Genomic DNA, 20,415 nt, shown 5'->3' with positions numbered 1-20,415 from the left:
AATGGTGACGAAGTCATTCTAGGTCGGACGAGCTCGACTGGCCGAGTTCGACGAGCTCGACCTCGGCCCCATGCGCTCGACCTCGGCCTCCGGAGCTCGACCTCGGCCTCATGAGCTCGACCTCGGCCTCATGAGCTCGCCCTCAACTCGGCGTCGTGAGCTCGACCTCGGCCTCATGAGCTCGACTTCCACTCGGCCTCATGAGGTCGACCCCGGCCTCATGAGCTCGACCATTCCAGCTCGACAGTGCAAGGCCAACGTACTTGAAGTCACAACGTTATTCCAGTTCGACTGGACGAGCTCGACTTTGGGCGAGTGATAAGCGCATTATACACGTGTTTGTTTGTACCCTCGGAAGTGAAAAGAAGTTGGTTCGAGAGCGTTTTCATGTGTTTTGGAGTGTTTTTCTTAATTTTCAGATTTTAGGAAGTTCAAAATGACAAATAGAGCATAAGAGGACGACGGGGCAATCGTAAGGAGTTCAGAACATCTTTCGGATCTCAATTCCGACACTCGGAGCTCAAGATAGATGGTTCAAGGTGAACCAAGCACTGCACAGACTTCCAGAGTCCTGTGCGTTTGCCCTGTGCGGCGCACAGGCCTGTGCGGCGCACAGGCCTGTGCGCTCACCCTGTGCGGTGCACAAGCTGCCCAGAAGACCTGTGCGGCGCACAGGCCCCGATTCCCACTTTTTTGTGTCACGCGTTTTAATTGTAATCCAAGCCGTTGGATGCGATCCGACGGCCCATATGAGCTCCGAAAAACCTAGGAAACCTACAAAAACACTTTAGTTTATTGAGAAACATATCTTTGCTTTAGTTTTTAGTTTTGTTTTCATTCGGCCGCAAAAATCCCGGGAGAGAAGAAGCGTTCAGAGAGGATCATCGTCGCCACAATTCTCGTTTTCATCATTCACAGTTTTCATCTCTATTCTCTGAATCTTTGGAACTCCCGTTTTTATTAATATAATTCAGTTTTTAGTCATGATTGCTTTATATTCATCGCCGTTTATTTCCCGTTCAATCATGCACTAAATTCACTAAGGGCTATGGTGTAGCAAGTTAGGAATATGGTTATGGATTCAATCATGTCAAATTAATGTTCATATGCTCTATCATGTTTGTTTAATTTAATTCCGTGTGTAATGCTTGAATTCGTTTAGCTACCGTGTTCATGATATTAGGATTGCTTAATGCTTGGAAGAGATTAGGTTAGTCGTGCATAAGAATTAATTTACCGGGATACATTCCTAGGCTAGACATAGCTAAGCTGTTTCGGAGTCGTGTGAACGTTCTTGTTTTTAATGCTAGCCGTTGTTTTTAGGGGTTGAGATCGAGAGAAGATATCCCGGCATAGGTTTAGATTCTTAGATGTTCGAGAGAAATCTTAGATTACCATGATCGTGAGCGTGATTAGCAAACATAAGAGTGTGTGTTTTGTGCTTAATTTCTAAATCCAAACCATAGGAATAATTTGTGAAGCCATAGTTCTTGCTTTCTCATTATCGTAATCTTTCGTATTTTAATTGTTTTTAATTTTCGTTTGTTTTGATAACCATCATAATCATCAAATCATTGGGTTCAATTCGTGCTAGTAATCTTGTCAATTTAATTAAACATTTTCCTCGTGGGATCGATTTGTACTTACGAACTCTACTACTTGAGCGACTACGTGCACTTGCGTACGGAAAAATCGCAACAGCGAGCTCGACCGGTCGAATTGGACGAGCTCGACTGGGGATGAGCTCGACCAGGCGAACTGGACGAACTCGACTGGGCCGAGCTCGACAAGGCGACCTGGACGAGCTCGACCAGACGAAATGGTGACGAAGTCATTCTAGGTCGGACGAGCTCGACTGGACGCGCTCGCCCTCGGCCCCATGCGCTCAACCTCGCGCTCGACCTCGGCCTCATGAGCTCGACCTCAACTCGGCGTCGTGAGCTCGACCTCGGCCTCATGAGCTCGATTTCCACTCGACCTCATGAGGCCTCATGAGTTCAACCTCGGCCTCATGAGCTTGACCTCTGCCTCGTGAGCTCGACCACCCCTCGGCCTCATGAGCTCGACCTCGTCCTCATGAGCTCGACCACCCCTCCGCCTCATGAGCTCGACGTCGGCCTCATGAGCTCTACCTCGACCTCGGCCTCCTGAGCTCAACCTCAGCTCGACCCCCCCGGTCCAGGTGATCGGACTTTGAGTGCTGAAACACTGTCGAACTCGTGCCTCGCTCATTTCTCTCAAGCCTCGGCCTCTAAACACCTGAACCTCCTATATCCACCTCAATCCTACTAATGTTGAGCATCGGCAACCCCTCTGTTTCCCTTTTGTAGTTCACAGTTTTCTGCTTGCTTTTCAGGTGCTTGGACGAGACAGACACCACCTACAGCTAAGGGACACCTTGGGATACCAAGCCCGACACGCTCGAATCAAGACGACACCACTTGGTCCGGCCTTGGGTCTAACCGTCTTTGATCCCTAAATAGTTGTCCGAAAAACTGCGACAACAATACCGATCAGTAATTCCAATTAAACACGTGCGAAGCACGTGACAAAACCTAGTATATATATAATCTGGTCATATGAATTGTGCATACTTGCGATTTAAGAAATCGATCGCTTTTATTTTCTATTATATGTTCTGGTTGGTGGGTCGAGGATTAACTATATCCTACAAGATCTGTATCTTTTTCGATATATCCAGTCAAATCTATCTTTGAGATATTATTTTGACTAAATGCAAGTATAATTTATATTATAGCAATGCCGGATAGGCCGGAAAAATTAGGGAATTCATTATATACATGACATACAGCAACTAGACATGATTTCTATGCCATGTTAAATCTAAGAATTAGATATAGATATACTAACCATATTTTTTGTAATTAGATATGAGTTTTTTTTCAATATTTGATTAAGCTATAGGTATTTTGCTAATTCTGGATCACTCTAAATTAATTTGCATGCTAATTAATAACTGTTGAAGTAGGATACCCCATAGTTTTTTTGTATGTTAATTTGAAATAGAAATAAATAAATAAATAGCTTGCCAATTAATCTCTCTCTCTCTCTCTCTCTCTCTCTCTCTCTCTCTCTCTCTCTCTCTCTCTCTCTCTCTCTCTCTCTCTCTCTCTCTCTCTCTTCATTTAATAACATGCCATGCGTTTCATATATGCCGCGAAAGCTTGGTAGTGGAGACGATGAACTTCTAAATTATTTAACTATTCGGAGTATATAAGAGTTAGATGGGAGAGATCATGCGCACGTGGAAATATTGAAAAGAGTTCGTGAGAAGTAGTGATTTTGGAAGATGAAAAGAAAGATGCAAAACCGTAAATTAATATTGTATTGTTAAAAATATACTTAACGTAGTTACGTAGATCTCGAAGAGCACATCATGGGTATAGCCTTACTATTTTTATGTTGTCCCTGAAGGTGAAACGTACGTATACGGTATATATATGGCTCAGATTAATCAACAAATATTAAAAAAAAGTCCAGTAAATATATAATCATATATACATTTACATTTTATCATTTAATCAACTTTTTATAAGTTTTTGGTAAATAGTCATCCTTTTTTTTTATTTACAACCCAAAAATAATGTATATACCCACAAAAACTTTCCGCCTCAGTTTCGTCGGAGTCTCAGTAACATTCTTAAAACGCTCTCTTGGAAGCAAAATTTCATCGATCGCGAACACTGCAACCGAATCCTTATTTGAATATTGTAAATTTTTTATTTGAAAATATCTGTTAATATGTGTAAATAATTATAAACTATTATAAATATATGTTAATATATATATATATATGAACTACGATTGTATGTATACAAAATAAGAAAATTATCTACTGCATATATTCTGGGCACTGATATGATTTCAGTGATGCACATAATTATATCGAAATAACATTTTGCAATATTTTCATAAATAATTTGACTCTAATAAACACTATTGAATTAACTAAATAATTAATTTCTAAATTTAAACGTGTAACACGATTCAAATTTAAATGAATAACTGTCAAAATATTCAAATAAAAGCGTAAAATAAATGTGTCAATAACTGCAAATATCTATTAACATATATAAATGTGAACTACGATCGTAATGACTCGGTATATAAATATCTATTAAACCCCCACACAAACATCTACATAGACATATATGGCTCGGTATATGACTCGCATTAGTGGGAATTCAAAGTCATTTCTCCTATTTTTCCACATCCCTCTGAAATAATCCATAGAGGCAATAGAAGCTCATGATCTATTTTATTTTTTTCATTCAGAAACTAGGCACACGACAAAAATGTTAACAATTGGGAAGTGGTAAATTTTCAAAATGTATATTGATAGGTGTCAAGTCGTTTTTTGGATTCAACATTTGTCGACACGTGGTGTGCTTGGAATAGTCACGTGCCTAGTCTTGGATGGGCCCAAAATCACTATTCGAGATTCCAAATGGCTCAAGGAAGTTTAGGACAAGGCTCAAAACATCCGAGAGTTTCAAAGAAATCTTTGAATCGTGATTTGAGAATAGAAGTCACTCTTCAAGGTTCCAAAGGGCTCGAGAAAGGTTAAGACAAAGCCTAACGCGTCCAAGAGCTTCAGAGGATCCTGAAATCGGGTAGCGGGTCGATGAGATTTTCCTCTTACTAAGTGAAGAACATGAAAATTGATTTCTCAAGCTCTTGGACACTTTTAGAGAGGGAAATGTAATTTAACTTGGTTAGCCTTGGTTTTTTAGAGAAAATATTTGAGGGAGTAAATATTTCATCTTTTAATCTAGAGAGAATGAAAGTGAATTATTTCTCTTTTTGTGTTTTTATTGTATGAGTGAAGTATTTTTTCTCTTTGTTTTTTTTTTTTTTGGATCGTAATGTGTTTATAAGAAAAATCTAGAGAGAGAAGTGTGAGAGAAATATTTGGCAAGGATTTGGCTAGTTTTTTATTTCTTGAAGAGAAAGATGAAATAAGGGGGTTATTTATAGTGTTGTGAGAGTGTTGAGTGATGTGAGGTATTGGGTTTGGGCGGATGAACATTCTCACGTGGGTGAGCTTCTCAATTTTTGGCAGATGACATGGCAATGAGAGTCTTGGCTTTGGTTTCTATTAGGCAGAAGACTTGGTCAAAGCAAAAGAAAGGAAAACAAAGATTTTTGGCGGATGACGTGGGATATTGGCCGAAGAGATGTGGTAGTAGGGCCCAGCTCCTTTTTTGTTTGTTATGCTATTACTTTTCTCTTGTTTATTGCCTTTTTATTTGACATTCCCGCTTAACAATGGGTACATAAAGAAAATCACCAAAAAAAAAATTATAGAAATATAACAAAAGTAAATATTATTTTTATTTATTTACTTCATATAATCAATAGTAATTACAAAGGTAAATATATCATTACGTACTCAAAATATTTCTAATTTATTTAGTTTTTGAACAAACAAACAAAAAAAATCTAAAATTACCTGCTTTAAAAAGCCTTAAAGTTAACTAATAGTTTGTATCTTCGCCTCAATCTAATTATATTTTATTCAGATCTGAACGATTTCACTGATTATATTATTAAATAATATACCAGACGTGCTCCACTCTACTTCCTTTCAGTTTGTGTCCGTTTCTATATAAATATCGATCAAAAAGCCAAAAAAAAATTATATCACAACGTTTCTTCGTTCAATAATTCAGTATACATACACAGTTTGATACATAAAAGTAATCATTACTATAAAAAGTCCGACGCGGCGGTTGTGATGGAGGACCAACCAGGATATTGTACTCCTTTGTTAGACGATGATCGTCGAGATTTCGAGCATGATGATCGGAAAAAGCTGGCGATTTGGAGCGAGTCAGCGAAGCTGTGGCGAATAGTCGGACCGGCGATATTCTTCCGAGGAAGCAACTACTCAATGATCACGATCGCTCAAGCCATCGCCGGAAAAATCGGCAATCTTGAGCTCGCCGCTCTCTCTCTCGCTTACAACGTCATCATCGGTTTCGATTTTGGCCTTCTTGTAACCCTCTTTATCCCTCTAAATCTCACTTTCTTCTTTCAGTATGATATTTTGGTTAAATTTATCATTGACTACAAAAAAAAGGGGCGAGTTTATTATTGTACGGACAAAAAGTGCTTTATCACTTTATCACTTAGCTACAAATTAATTAGTTATCGTAACCTAAAAGAAAACAAAACAAATACAATAAACAAATGTGAGACTATGCATGGGTGGAAATGCCAGCGAAAAATTGCCGGAAATAAGTTTTTTTTTTTTTATGAAAAAAATCCGTCACAAAATACAACTTTTTTTTTTTTTATGATTGTGATCGGTGATTTCTCGGGCAACGGCATTTTAAACTCTAACTATGACATTAATTATTAAATTTTTTTGGTAGTGATAAAATTAACAAAAAATTAGGAAAATAACTAACTTAAACGTTTGACACTGTTAAATAGTCAACGTTTTGTAAATCTTAGGTAAATAACTCTAAATAATGCTGTGACCTAATATATGAATGTGGTTATTTATCTAAGATTTGCGTCTGTAAATACATGAAAATGACTATTTACCTAACTTTTACCAAACATTGACTATTTAGTAAAATCAAACGTTTAAATTGACTATTTTTCTAACGGACCCTATAATTAATTCGGTATACCAATATTGTTCATGGATTTTTATTTTATTTTACTTTATTATAAAATGTTCAGCTAGGAATGGCTAGTGCTCTAGAAACTTTATGTGGGCAAGCCTTTGGAGCAAAGAAGTACAACATGTTAGGGATATACCTCCAAAGAGCTTGGGTCATGTTATTTCTGATTGCTTTTTTTATGGTCCCGATATTCGTGTACGCGTCGCCGATCATGGCTCTGATGGGCCAAGACGCGGCGGTGGCCCAACTCACGGGGTACGTGGCCCGTTGGATGATCCCGCTCCACTTCTGCCTCGCGTTCCTCTTCCCGATCCAACGGTTCTTACAATGCCAGCTCAAGAACTCAGTCATAGCGGCCGTGTCGTTCATGGTCCTATTGATCCACATTCTTCTCTGTTGGGTCGCCGTGTCGTGGCTCGACTTTGGAGTGGCCGGCGTGGCCGTGGTCTTGAGCTTCTCTTGGTGGCTCTTGTGCTCGGCTTTGATCATCTACGCCTTTTGTGGCGGGTGTCCTTTGACTTGGGAGTTAGGGTTTTCGTTTCAAGCCTTTTCGGGCCTATGGGAATTCGCTAAGCTCTCCGCCGCTTCCGGGGTCATGATATGGTACGCCTTTTATACTATGAAAGTTGTATCACCTCTCGAATACGTGCTTTTGTTCCTTGAATTCATGTTTTTTTTTAACATTTTTAGTCCTTCCGTTAAAATTTTGCACAAGCTTAAGATAGTTAAAAAAATAAATGAAAATAAAATTGATAAAATAATATATAGATAAGTATAATTATTTAAAATATACGAAATAAAAAAATTAAAATAAATATCTCTGATTAGCACAAACCCGCATTTACATACGTGAACACATGCATATGTATAACATCTCCATTTTCTCTGTCTTCTCACTTCTCATTATCTGCCTATTTTTTTAGATGAGATCTAAACCAAATTAAAAAAAAAAAAAAAAAAAAAAAAAAGCTAACTGAGAGAGCCCTTTTGTCATTGTCATGAGATGATACAATTGTCATAATACAAAGAGTAAATGTGTCATTTATTCATATATGTGCATCCTTTTATATATTACAACCTAAATTTAATTTATATACAACTTTAGAAAGAAAAAAAAAATTATCCCTCTAATATACATCTGTATATATCCCTTGAATTTTTTTTTTTTTTTGGCGCGCGCATAGTTTGAAAATTGTATATCATGTTTGTTTACAGCTTGGAGAATTGGTACTACAGAATATTGATTTTGATAGCTGGAGCACTAAGCAATGCAGAGATTGAATTAGATGCTGTGTCGATATGGTTAGAAGATTTCATATATTCTAATTCACAATATATAGTATTTTGGTTTTTTTTTTTCTTTTTTTTTATTCAGTTTACCATTTTAATTTTTGTATATTTATTTACTTTGCAGTATGTCAATAAACAGTTGGCAAATGATGATTCCGTTATCTTTCTTTGCTGGGGCAGGGTAAGATCATTTATTAAACCTCCTTTGAAAAAAATTTAAAAAAATGTCTCATCGACCATAATTGTTTCTTTCTAGTAATTGATGCCAAACACTCAACGTATGCAATCTAGACGAAGCCACATGTATCTAAGGAGGGACTTGAGACTATTTTCAACTCACTTTTTGATAAAGTAAGAAGAATAAAATAGAATTAGATTTATTCCAATCCAACTCTATTACAGAATTTTTGCCATAATCATTCATCTATTTTGGGATGAGATTTTAATAATATTATATTAGTTTACTTAATTGGAAAACAACCCTAGTTATAATTTATCACAAAATTATATTTATAATTATTTATATTATTCTAATTTAGGATGAAACTTGATTTATGTATATGATATAATTAAACTAAAAGTTATTGCATACAAATTAGAAAATAATTTACATGACATACATATATATATATATATATATATATATATATCTAGAAAATGAATTCCTAAACATAATACATTACAAATAAAGTTAAATGCAAAACAATATGATATAGACATAAAATACAATTGTCTAAATTAAAATATCATGAGTTTATAACATTTAATTAGCGTCCCCCTCAACTAAAATTTTGGCTTCGTCATCGTATGCAATTATAATGACCGGTTCTCTTATACTTATAATATGAGCCACTTTCATCACAATTTAATGATACGAATTTCCCAATAAATGTATTTATTTGTAGAGTAAGGGTAGCTAATGAGCTCGGCGCCGGAGACGGAAAAGCAGCGAAATTTGCAGCGAAAACGTCGGTGATAACATCCGCGATAATCGGAGTATTGTGTTGGTTCATCATAATGCTTTTCAACGATAAGATCGCTCGATTGTTCTCATCGAGTAGCACTGTTTTAGAAGCCGTAAATGATCTCAAACTTCTCTTGGCATTCACAGTTCTTCTCAACAGCATTCAGCCTGTTCTTTCCGGTAATATAATTAAAAAATATATATATATTATAGTATCATGATTAATATGTATATATTGATATTTGAAATATCAGAGTTTTTTCAAAATTGGAGAAATAGTCAAAATAAAAAATAAAGAGTATCACGTGTAAATAATTTTTTGCTCATGTAAATATTTATATGCGGGGTATAAAAAAAAGAATAATTTTTTTTTACTATTTTTTTTAATTACTTATAATATTAATTTGAATAACTTTTTCATTCAGGCGTTGCTGTGGGGTCAGGCTGGCAGTCCTACGTGGCATTTGTAAATTTAGGATGCTACTATTTAATTGGAGTCCCTCTTGGATATCTTCTGGGATTTCCTTTAGGGCTAGGCGTCAAGGTAAGTACAAAATGGAAATTTAACTGATTACTAAATAATATTTCTCTGAATAATCAATCACCATTTATAATATTTATCTGGTTTGAATTATGGAATAAAAAGGGGGTTTGGATTGGGATGATATTTGGAGGAGCGGGAATCCAAACTATTGTATTGATTATCATGGTTGCTTGCTGCAATTGGGAAAAAGAGGTAATTTTGTCATAATTAGTAACGGATTAGTTTTGATTTTATCATTCTACAAGTTAAAAAAATATTACAATGATTTTGTTAAAATTCATAGGTTTGAAGTGGTCTAATTAGTGCTAAAATTCTATAACGAACTTGGAAAAACTAGTCATTCTAAATTAATTTGGCTTAGAAAATTGCCAATATTTTGTGTTTTTAAGTAAAACAAAAATGGTTAGCTGTTAACAAAATAATCAATATTTGAAAAAGTATATAAAGTATTTTCATTGTATATAAAATATTTACAATGTGATTTGTTTATCACTTGTTTTGTTTTAATTTTATATGTTCAAATATTCATATTCAAAATTAAATACGACTTGCTGTACTATTTTCTACATTGTTAATATTGTTTTTGTGTAAATAACTATACTTACCATTCATACCACAATCTCTTTGCTATCCGCTAATTTTAATCACTAACCTCCGCTACATTTGCATACCACAATCTTCCCTCAATTTTTTTTTTTTAAACAACCTTCCCTCAGTTATTAGCTTATTATTTGAAGAAATTTTTTTTTTATGAATATCTGTAAAATTTTCCCTAGTAAAATTTTAATTGATTTTGTTTTACATGACGAAAATACATACTCAAATCGTTGTATATGAGAATTTTAAATTAAAAAATCAAAGTCAATAAAAAATCTTCGAAATGAGAAATTTTATGATCTGTTAAAACTAGATTATCAAAGGGATATATATATATATATATATATATATATATATATATATATATACTCCTAAATAATATGTATATCGATACATCTTTTCTTCGTCATTCTGTCATAAGATCTAATTAAACTCGGCTGAAATGTCACAGGTGGAGAAAGTGGCAAATCGCAAATAAACTCAGCAGTGTAAACTCGGAGATCAACAATTAAACCGAGAACTAATTTTTGATATAACTGAGCTCCCCTCTTGTAACTTTTTAATCTTTTGTAAAGTCAAATCGATGTTTTATGTAGTCTTGTATTTTCTTTTCCCCCTCTCTCTTTTCTATCGATCATGAGTTTGGTTGAATAAATTTAGTATATCATCATTAATTAGCTATTATAATATTTACACTTATATACATGTGTGTGGAGAAGGAGATAAATAAAAGTCATTCTTTAACTATTAAGGCTCGTTTTGGATCCGAGTTGGGCTGTAGTCTGTTAAAGTAAACAACGCAAAATAATGAAATCTAGCACAAAACAGACAATCAAGCCCAAGCCAGGAATAACTTCCTACGCAAGTAACCCAAGAATATAACGCGCCAAGAACAGAAAAGTAGAAGAAAGACACGAGAATTTATCTGGTTCGGATTTACTGTGAATCCTAATTTAGTCGAGGCACGAGACGCTCTATTTGTGATCCACTATCTTCAATCTTCAACTACTCACGAGCAACAACCAAGAAACCCAAAGAAAAATCCAAAGTTTGATCACAATTCGATCAATGCTTGTTTACAAAGTCTCTCAAGTGTTTCCCGAAGAACAAGAACTCTTTCTTGTTCGTCTTAGATCTCTCAATCTCTCAGAAAGTGTCGAAAACCGAGATGAAGACACGAATATCAAGGAGAGCGATGAAGATTCTTGGTGACACGAAAACCAAGAAGAGTACACGAAAATCGATAAGGCAACATAGGAATCGAGGAAAGCAACGAAGAATCTAAGTGACGCGGAAATCGAAAAGATGCGGGATTATCGAGAAAGAGGACAAAACGACGAGAAGCTATAAAGTTTCACGCACAATGAGGCGCACGTAAAACTGGAGAGTTAATGTTAATGCGTCATTTTCCGTCGCCGGAAAATGACCCCCAAAAGCAAAATAACATGTGGCACTGATCCCGAGGCGAGACCATGACACGATATCCAAGGCAAGGGTCCTACCGGATTGGGAATCATGCGTGAGCCCTTGACACCTCTCCGGGCAGGGCAACCCCTCTGTCCTAGACACCAACCCAGGCCGGGCAAACCCTTTTCCAGCCCGACAACGCCAAAATTGACCCTTTTTGGGCCGGCCAATACCCTTTCTTTTGTCTTAAAAAATAATCCGCGGATGGACTTAGCGCTATACAAAATAGACAAATATTCCAAGTTCAATATTAATATTAAAAATACATTTACTATAATCAAAATCATAACATAACATAATCCACGAATGCTATTCTGGAATGCTCTGACAATCGTCATTGCGGCCCTCTCTTCATGTTGTTCTAGAAGTTGAAAATTTCCTTGTAGAAAGGGCCGCAATGACATGTCAGAGTAGCATTCGTGGATTTTATATATGAAATTTTATGATTATTACATAAAATTTCTTGTAAAAATACTTTCAATGATATTTTTGTCTAAAAATGGGTCAAAAGTCCAATTTCGTATGTTTTATAAATAACAAGTCCATTCTTCACATTTTGTTAAATATTAGGTTATAATATGATATTTCGCAATTCAAAATTAGAAGTCCATATTTTGAAGTCCATATATTTATTTAAGATATATTTATTTGATTTATTTAATGGGTCTCAAAAAGACTTCGTATAAGAAACAAATGATATTTAATTGAAAGGAATATTAATACGAAATAATAAAAGAATAATCTTTATTAATATCGGCTGCTTACAAGGAGGCGAAGTGTCGAACTCAAGTAGGCGAGCTCGAGAGATTTAAAGAATTTGAATAAGTACGTAATATATAGTGAAAGCTTGTGTGCGAAAATGAATGCAACAGTTATTATTTATATGCGAAGAAATGATCGTCTCAAACAATCTCTTTCATTTATCGTAAAATTATACGTTCTTTAATTAAAAGAATAGGTTGTTACGTAATAGATGCGAAAATTTTATTTTAGTTGAGAAGAAAATAAATTAGCTAGCACGAACCCAAGAAAAAATGTATTAAAAATCCCTGTTCATGTCGGGAAAAAAAAATTATATTAATGAACATGTGATCCGGTCTAGTTTTTGCGTCCATATGGAAACCCTAAGAACTTACCCTGAACAGAATCCAGAATCCAAATGTAACAGTCATAATAATAGAAAATAACTAATTGTTATATATTAAGAACAAGACTTTAAACGATACGTACGTTAGAGAGAGACAAGTTATAGGGTTTTGAGTGAGAATAGGGTTTGTCTCTCCATCGGCGATTCTTTGAATGAACGGCTCAAAATCTGCATGCGTTGCGAGTGGAACTGATTTTCTGTAGAGCGATTCCATTTCCGAGTCTCCCAAGTCTTGGACTCGTACTTCTTCTCCGAGCCATTTTTGGAGATACTCGGTCCGGCGATTCTGCTCGAGAATCCGGCGAAGAGTCTGTGTCTGAACCGCGACAGCATTCTCCGCCATGTCCTCGAACCACCCGATCGGATCGTTGGAGACACGGCTGCTCAGAGTTTGGTGGTTTTGTTTCAATTCATATTCCATTATTGAAATGAAGCGACTTTGGTGCGGCCTAGAAGAGAAGAAAGATCAAGGTGGTGAAAATGATACATCTAGGTCAGAGTTACAAGTACTGTTTTATAGGAATTAGATATTGATTAATAAATTAATTAAAAAGAAGAAAGAAAAAAAAGTAGGTTAGGTCTTAGTTATAAGCACTATATATATATATATATATATATATATATATATATATATCAACATAAGTGTTTACGTTTTAACCAACGTTTTATAATTTTTTCGTAAATAGCTAAAATATTTCGTAAATAATCAGAAGTATGACATAACCAACATTATTTACACATATTTATTAAAAATTTACTTTGTATTTTTTTAAATAATTTTGATAGCATAAATAGATTTATGTAACGAAATGTTGACTATTTGAAAATTTTTAACGTTTTATATGACTAGATAGACACTGGATTAGTATATCGATTAACAAATCATCGTGACGTGGCTTCCCCGGGGAGGTGGTATCAATTAATGCTAACGTCACGTGTTATCAATAAAAATGCAAAGAATCATTTAATGTTGCTGACTTGGTATCGCTGCCGACAAAATGAAGGGAATGAAATTGAGTGATCATAAAAGACTGTACGCACGAATAATTACGATGTAACACAAATTTCAACTTACACATTAACGACTCTTTGTTTTGATCACTTGAGCTTCAAGCATAATGGTCCTAATTTTTTCATCCTATTGTTGGTCCGGGTTTTTAGGGTATAAATAAATTTTAGTTATAAAAAAAATTTGTTGCAACTAATCATTCTACTGATTATTTTCAAGATTTCAGCTCAAATTTCATGTTATTAAGAAAATAATCCACCAATTTGTAATAAATTCACTTTTTAATTAATTTAATTTACTGCGAACCAGTGAGTTATTTTCTTAATAAAATGAAACTTGAGTTATTTTTTAAAACTATGATGAACTTTTTCGCCACTGATCTAATTGACTCTAATTATAATTTACGATATCACCAGTAAATAAGTATTACCGATTATTAAACATACGCGATTTAGATTTTTTAAAAAAAGTCTGAAACTAAGAAACCCATAATTACTGAAGTTAAAAAAAGTCAAAGTCAAGCTTTTAAAATTTAGACTTTGGGTGAAACGAGAAAAAGAGTCTAATATTCCACGTCGTGTAAAGCCAAGATTAGTGGTGCAAAAAAAAGGTAAGAATATGTTTCTTCATCGATAATTGTTTCTTTCTAACATTGAACCTAAATTCGTTTTAAAATATTTGACACCAGCGTACCTAAACTAAGGGACATACCAGATAAGTAAATGAATTATAAATTTTAATGTTGAATACGACACATTGACTGTATATCCATGTTATTTACCTTATTTTGATTGTATAAATTCTCGCTTTATGGTCAATACAAATCATTCGGCCGTGAACATAGAATAGAAGCAACAAACATTAATATAAATAAAGAAAGTTCCAAAAAAAAAATAATAATAATAATGAAGGAGCAACACAACTAAAGAGATGCATAAAATTAAATCATATCAATAGATAATATAGATTATGTCCTCAAAAAGTGGTTCAACGCGTTGTTCCCATTTTCCATCATACATCTCTAGTAGCTTTTCAGCTTTTGTCACACCTGAAATTACAAGATTAATACATCATATATCTTTTCTTAGGGAAAATATCAATAGATTCCCTTGTGTTTAATCGAAATGCAAGATTTATCCCCTCTATTTTTAGAAATATCAGACATATCTCTCCAGTTTAATATAAATGACATATACATCCCCTTAAAAAATGTTATATTACAAATATCACCCTTTTTCGTTTATTTTTTACAAAAAATAATTTGAAATCCCCTAAATACCCTTAATGAAATAATTTTTTATCTTCTATTCTAGATACAAAAAAATTAAATTAAAAAATTTCTTTATAAAAAGTTAAGGTTTTTTTTTTAAAAAGAGAGATTTTGATTTTTTTTAATAAAATGGTAAATAAATATTTATTCTATTAAGGGTATTTTGAGGAGTTCAAATTATTTTTTTGTAAAAAATAAACGAAAAGGGTGATATATGTAATATAACATTTTTTTAGGGGAGGTATGTGTCATTTATATTAAACTGAAGGGATATGTCTGATATTTCTAGAAATAGAGGGGATAAATCTCGCATTTCGATTAAACATGAGGGATACTCTAGATATTTTCCCCTTTTCTTAAACTGCTAAACTTAACAGAATAATTTTGGTGCTAAAAGTCTTACCTGATATCGCCACGTCAGCCACCTCATCGAGATATATAGCTTGATTCTCCCAATCCCCTCCTCTCCAGACCATCCTACCAGAAAACGACGTGTCTATTCCATTAAACGACACCAAAACAATAACAATAAGAGAATGGTCCAAGATCAAATTTATTTATGTTACCTTTGCCCACTCGACAACATCTTGAGCAATGTCCCTAAGTAATCTATCTCGGAAAATGGTATTTAAGCCAGTTCTAGGAAGGAACCTAAAAATATGTACAATCAAAATATTTGAATATCCCATGGAAGACATAATAAAAATATCTGAGATATATAAGAAATAATTAACATGTAATTTATTTTTAAAAAATTAGCACATAATTTTTACCTCATTTCTTAGCGTCTCTCTCTCCTCTCGTTGGTCCAATCGGATAGCAAGTCCATAACATTTTGAAGTGAAATATCTGAAGATTTAGGGTGGACTAACGATGATGACAAACCTTTAGAGGAAGAGGTAGACATGACATGAGACTGCAAAGCAAAGAACTGTTGTAACTGCTCAAACATGTACGGATCCACAGATGAGGTAGCAACATCGTTGGTGAACTGAGGTGTCCATGAAGCCGTCGGACAGGTTGTCCACGGAACCGTCGGACGAGGTGCCCACGGCTGGGATGGACGTTATTGTTGTTGATGAGGTGGTCGTTGCTGATGTTGCGGTTTACCTCTGCCCAACAAGCACACTTATCCAGATGGACTATCATCAATGGCCTGGGCGCACTACCACCAGACGACCAGCAAGGACAGTAGGCGATGCGGATGGCGAAGTCTTCTTGTCAATCTTAGACTTGAGACGAACCTCTTCGGCCAGCAGCTCGTTGACCACAGAATCACAAAAGTAAGAGGACTGCGGTGAAGAATCGCACCACACAATCCCTCAAAGTTGTCGCGAAGCGCCATAAAAACGGAATTAGCCGTTGCTCTTCACGTCGAGAGATGTGAGCATCTACTGCCCTCTACTCAGCCGACTAATGCCAACTGATCCCGCAACGAGGACATGGAAAAAGAGAACTCTTGAGTATTCGTACTATTTTTTCGAAGCCCACGAATATCCATCTCCAACTGATACTGCTTGGAAAAATTATACTGAGTGTAGATTCTCTCCAGATGTTCCCAAACCTCTTTGGCAGTCTCATACTTCGCCAACTAAGCACCGATAGAGTGGGTAACCAAATTGTTAATCCACGTGATAATCTTCGCATTATCAGCCTCCCAAACATCCAATATAGTCGCAAAATCATCGGCCGTCTTATCGAAAGGCTTAGGCTGTCCACCTGCTGCACAATATATTATGGAGTGGGTGGATAGGAGTGGATTTTAATCATATTAAAATAAATAAAATAATTACAAAATGAACCTAAAACTTAATGTGTTTTAATATTTTACATGTAGTTATATTAATTTATCACAAAATCATGTTATATTATTTTAATTTGGTATGAACAATGATCTAAAGTCATTAAAGTACATAGCATATATATAAATTAAAAATTACTTTGTATTTATTGGAGAGTCGCATAATTATTTTAAATTTATATTATATGTATAAAATTGTATAGTGTGATCGGATACAAAAGATACAAGTTAAATATATATGGACGATAATGTAATAAATAGGAAGTTAAAATTATTAAATTATATGAAATATGGATTATGATTTTTTGGTGTAGAAAATGGAGTATTTGGTTAGTAATATTAGATTTCATTTGAATTAAAACCGATTTTCATTTGAATTTTTTGTCATTTAATTCTTATTTGGTATAAGTGAGTGTAAAACTAAATGTTGAGGGCAATAGCGTCTTATACCATCAAGTAATATTTTTGGAATTGTTAATTATCAAGTATAACAAGAACATTGGTTACTTTGCAATTTCAAGTTTTGCAATGACTACTTAGTTAGAGCGCTCTTATGATGATTAGACCTTCTTGTTTGTTTATATAAATGATAGTAATTTTTAAAACCCGTTTGTTTATAAATATTAGTCCTATTGTTTGTTTATAATGATTTATGTTGGAGTTAATAATATACGAGTTTATAATAATTACTTAAATTTTACTTGCTTAAAACTATTATTCATAAGTACTATATTTTATTACCATTCGTATCTATAGCTCAATACTTATATACGAGAATTAAGGCTCATAATAAAAATTAAAGTCGGATTTGCAACTTAACATGTAGTGTCTAAAATAAAACTTTAGTAAAATCCTACGGATTAGGTCACTTGAAATGTTGGAATTGTAATCTAGTCAAGTTTCAAACATATTTAAAATGTCACCATATTTGATGATATGGTCTCATTAATCAAATAGCAATTTACATGATTATCTCTAATTAAAAAACTGCTAAATGCTAGCCCACGTTTTTTTTTACTCGATTGCTAGCCCACGTTTCAGCATTGATATATTGCCATTCATTCGCAATCCTCATTTATTTGATGATATTCACAGCTTGCCTATTTTGCAGTCCATATATTTGCTCTTATGTACATTGACTTTCATTCACACATAAACCCAAGTGATTAGGGATTAGTTATTTAAAAAAAACATAACGTAGAAAATATGGTTATATTAGGCAATTGACCTTTATTCTTTATTTTTGTATATATCATCACCTCATTTAGGTATGTAATTTAAATTTTTTTGAACGATTATTGGTGAGATGATCAAGGAAAAAAAATCCTTGCAATTATTTTATGCTTTCTTTTATTGAATTTTTTTTGTAAATTTTATTAATTTCTGAGTAGTTTATATAAATAGTTTATTTTAATCTTATTAGGTTTAAAAAAGAAGATATTGTCTTAATTTTGGTTGATTTAAAAATTACATTTTTTTTAAATTGTCAAACGTGACCTATGAAATCACTTAATTGATTTTGTTGACTATTAATTACAGAATTTTGAAACGTGGGCTAGTGGTCGGTTTTTGTGATTTGGCTACATAAAGAAAATTATGATATTTTTCATATGTAAATTTTGATAAATGGGTAGATTACAAAATAAACTATACGTTTGCTACTTCTTTAAAACTAAGTTAGAGATTGACTACATAGCTAGGTCGTCCTAAAAAGAATGACATTGGTTACGTAGCTAGATCGTCCATGATAAATATTTGAATAATATCTTATTAATGTTTTCATTATTTTTTAAATTAGGTTTAAATAATTGATCACTGATTTTTTGAAACTTAGTATTCGAACTACTTAACAAGCTAGGCCAAAACAACATATTATTTAAATCATCCCACAATAGATAATTAATATAATAGACGTTCGATCTCATATGGCAATAATATAATAAACAGATACGTGTAATTAAATTGATTTCAATAAATTATGTGCTTAAAAAGTGGATCGACGCGTTGTTCCAATTTTCCATAATACATCTCCAAAATATTTTCAGCCTTTGTGACACCTGAAATGAAATCACGAGAGCAACGTAAGATTTTCTGCTTGAAAAAATGAACCTTAGTGCTTAATTAATGCCTGATTTATTACCCGTCATTGCCACGTCAGCTACCTCATCTAGATAGCCTGATTCTCTCAATCCCCTCCTTTCCAGGCCATCCTATTGTAAAAAACGACATGTATGTTTCATAAAACGACAACAAAAGTAATAAAAAATAAAATATGGTTTATTAAGATCAAATTTAGTTACCTTTGCCCACTTGACAACATCTTGTGCAACGTGTCTAAGTAATCCATCTCGGAAAGGTGTATTCAAGCCACTTCTAGGAACCTAAAAATATGTATAGGACGAAGTCAGGAATTTAAGTTAAAATGGGCTAATATGCTAGAAAAAAGTAGAGTGAGGGTTGATTTGTAAATTTTTAAGATAAAAAATAAAATAAAAAATTCAAAAACAAGCCAAAAATACAACAAAAAATTGAGGGGGGCTATAACCCCCTCTAGTTCTTTACTGGCGTCGTGTCGTTACGTCATTATTATAGTAACTGAGATATATAGGTAATAAATATTTCATGCATGTACTATTATATTACCTCATTTCTCAGCGTTTGTCTCTCCTCGTCGGTCCAGTCGGATATCAAGTCGATAACATTTTGCAGCGAAATCTCATCGTAAAGTAAGCCCACCTGGTTAATCAATATGAACAAAATATTTGACCGAAATTATACTTAATATAAAAATAAATAAATAAATAATTCGACGCCATACATATATTATATACTTCATCCGTGGTAAGATGACTAGTCAACTATGTAAGTATTTTCATTAATTTTTTTTTAAGGAAAATCATTGTAAGTTTTCATACATATGATGTAAATGTGTGTAATATATACACACACATACAATGTATTTGTATCATTCAATTTATTTGTGAATAGGAATAATAAAACTACCCAGAAAGCTGGTAAGGCATATAGCATCCCCAGAGGCCCAGAATCAGCACCTCTCATCTCCATGTACTTTCTCAATCTAACCTGAAAAATCAATACAACATAGTCATGAATAATCATACATTTCTTTGAGTCCTAATTGCAAAAAAAAAAAAAAAAAAAAAAAAAAAAAAAAAAAAAAAAAAAATAGTCAACCTCAGGAAAAAGAAATCCCAAATGGAGTTCCCAATCATCGATGGTTGGAAATTCGCCAGGCATTTCTAGGACTTTTCCTGCCATGAAATCCTGCCCATCCACAAATATTTAAAAGAGAAAACTAGATAAATAGCTTATTTAGAATAAGAATTGACATGAGTTCAGCTATATTTTTAATTATTTGAACGATTGAACTATAATTTAAATTAATGAAAGACATTAAATTATTTCGAATAGTTTTTCTTATAATCAAAGTGTTCATTATTATTTTTTTATAGCTTTAATCACTATCATTTTATTAATTATGGAAACACGATTGTAAAAAGGTTGGGATTAAATTTATAGAAAGAATTTGAAAGAGTGTTGATAAAAAGACGAGATTCGTACCCGGAAAGTACTTTGAGAGGGAATGTACTTATTTTGCCTAAAAATACAAAACAACGGAACATCTAGGGCATAATCCACGTACTTCTCG

General features: G+C 33.7%; 2 protein-coding genes across 2 annotated transcripts in view; one reads left to right on the top strand and one right to left on the bottom strand.

The window, feature by feature from the left end:
• Window positions 1–529: 529 nt before the first annotated feature.
• LOC149405699 (protein DETOXIFICATION 27-like) lies at window positions 530–10,599 on the top strand. The gene is made up of 10 exons (XM_089607863.1): window positions 530–662; window positions 5,084–5,203; window positions 5,796–6,019; window positions 6,715–7,259; window positions 7,872–7,958; window positions 8,071–8,127; window positions 8,852–9,090; window positions 9,336–9,454; window positions 9,557–9,646; window positions 10,503–10,599. The coding sequence occupies exons 1-10, from the start codon at window positions 530–532 to the stop codon at window positions 10,527–10,529; spliced, it is 1,641 nt and encodes a 546-aa protein (XP_089463989.1). The 3' UTR covers window positions 10,530–10,599.
• Window positions 10,600–14,624: 4,025 nt separating this feature from the next.
• Window positions 14,625–20,415, bottom strand: part of LOC149405698 (glutamate--cysteine ligase, chloroplastic-like) — a 9,615-nt gene continuing 3,824 nt past the window's right edge. Inside the window, exons 6-12 of the mRNA XM_089607862.1 lie at window positions 20,328–20,415; window positions 19,941–20,030; window positions 19,749–19,829; window positions 19,389–19,481; window positions 19,046–19,126; window positions 18,886–18,955; window positions 14,625–14,722 (exon numbers count right to left, since the gene is read on the bottom strand). The exon at window positions 20,328–20,415 is cut by the window's right edge and continues 3 nt beyond it. Coding sequence (XP_089463988.1) covers window positions 14,625–14,722; window positions 18,886–18,955; window positions 19,046–19,126; window positions 19,389–19,481; window positions 19,749–19,829; window positions 19,941–20,030; window positions 20,328–20,415 — 601 coding nt within the window. The remainder of the gene's footprint in view (window positions 14,723–18,885; window positions 18,956–19,045; window positions 19,127–19,388; window positions 19,482–19,748; window positions 19,830–19,940; window positions 20,031–20,327) is intronic.

The sequence above is a fragment of the Urtica dioica genome, chromosome 2, assembly GCF_054948205.1.
Source record: "Urtica dioica subsp. dioica isolate 48M chromosome 2, U.dioica_male_clone48M_v1_H2, whole genome shotgun sequence".
Classification (NCBI taxonomy): Eukaryota; Viridiplantae; Streptophyta; class Magnoliopsida; order Rosales; family Urticaceae; genus Urtica; species Urtica dioica.
The sequence above is the reverse complement of the archived record's forward strand: the minus strand, read 5'-3'. Positions and strand labels throughout refer to the sequence as shown.

What these genes read in the sequence shown, in the direction of transcription:
- LOC149405699 (XM_089607863.1), top strand. Translation starts at nt 530, where the DNA reads ATGGTTCAAGGTGAACCAAGCACTGCACAGACTTCCAGAGTCCTGTGC. An exon ending in ACAAGCTGCCCAGAAGACCT is followed by an intron (nt 663 to 5,083) that starts GTGCGGCGCACA and finishes AATTTTTGGCAG; the next exon opens with ATGACATGGCAATGAGAGTC. An exon ending in ATATTGGCCGAAGAGATGTG is followed by an intron (nt 5,204 to 5,795) that starts GTAGTAGGGCCC and finishes CTCCTTTGTTAG; the next exon opens with ACGATGATCGTCGAGATTTC.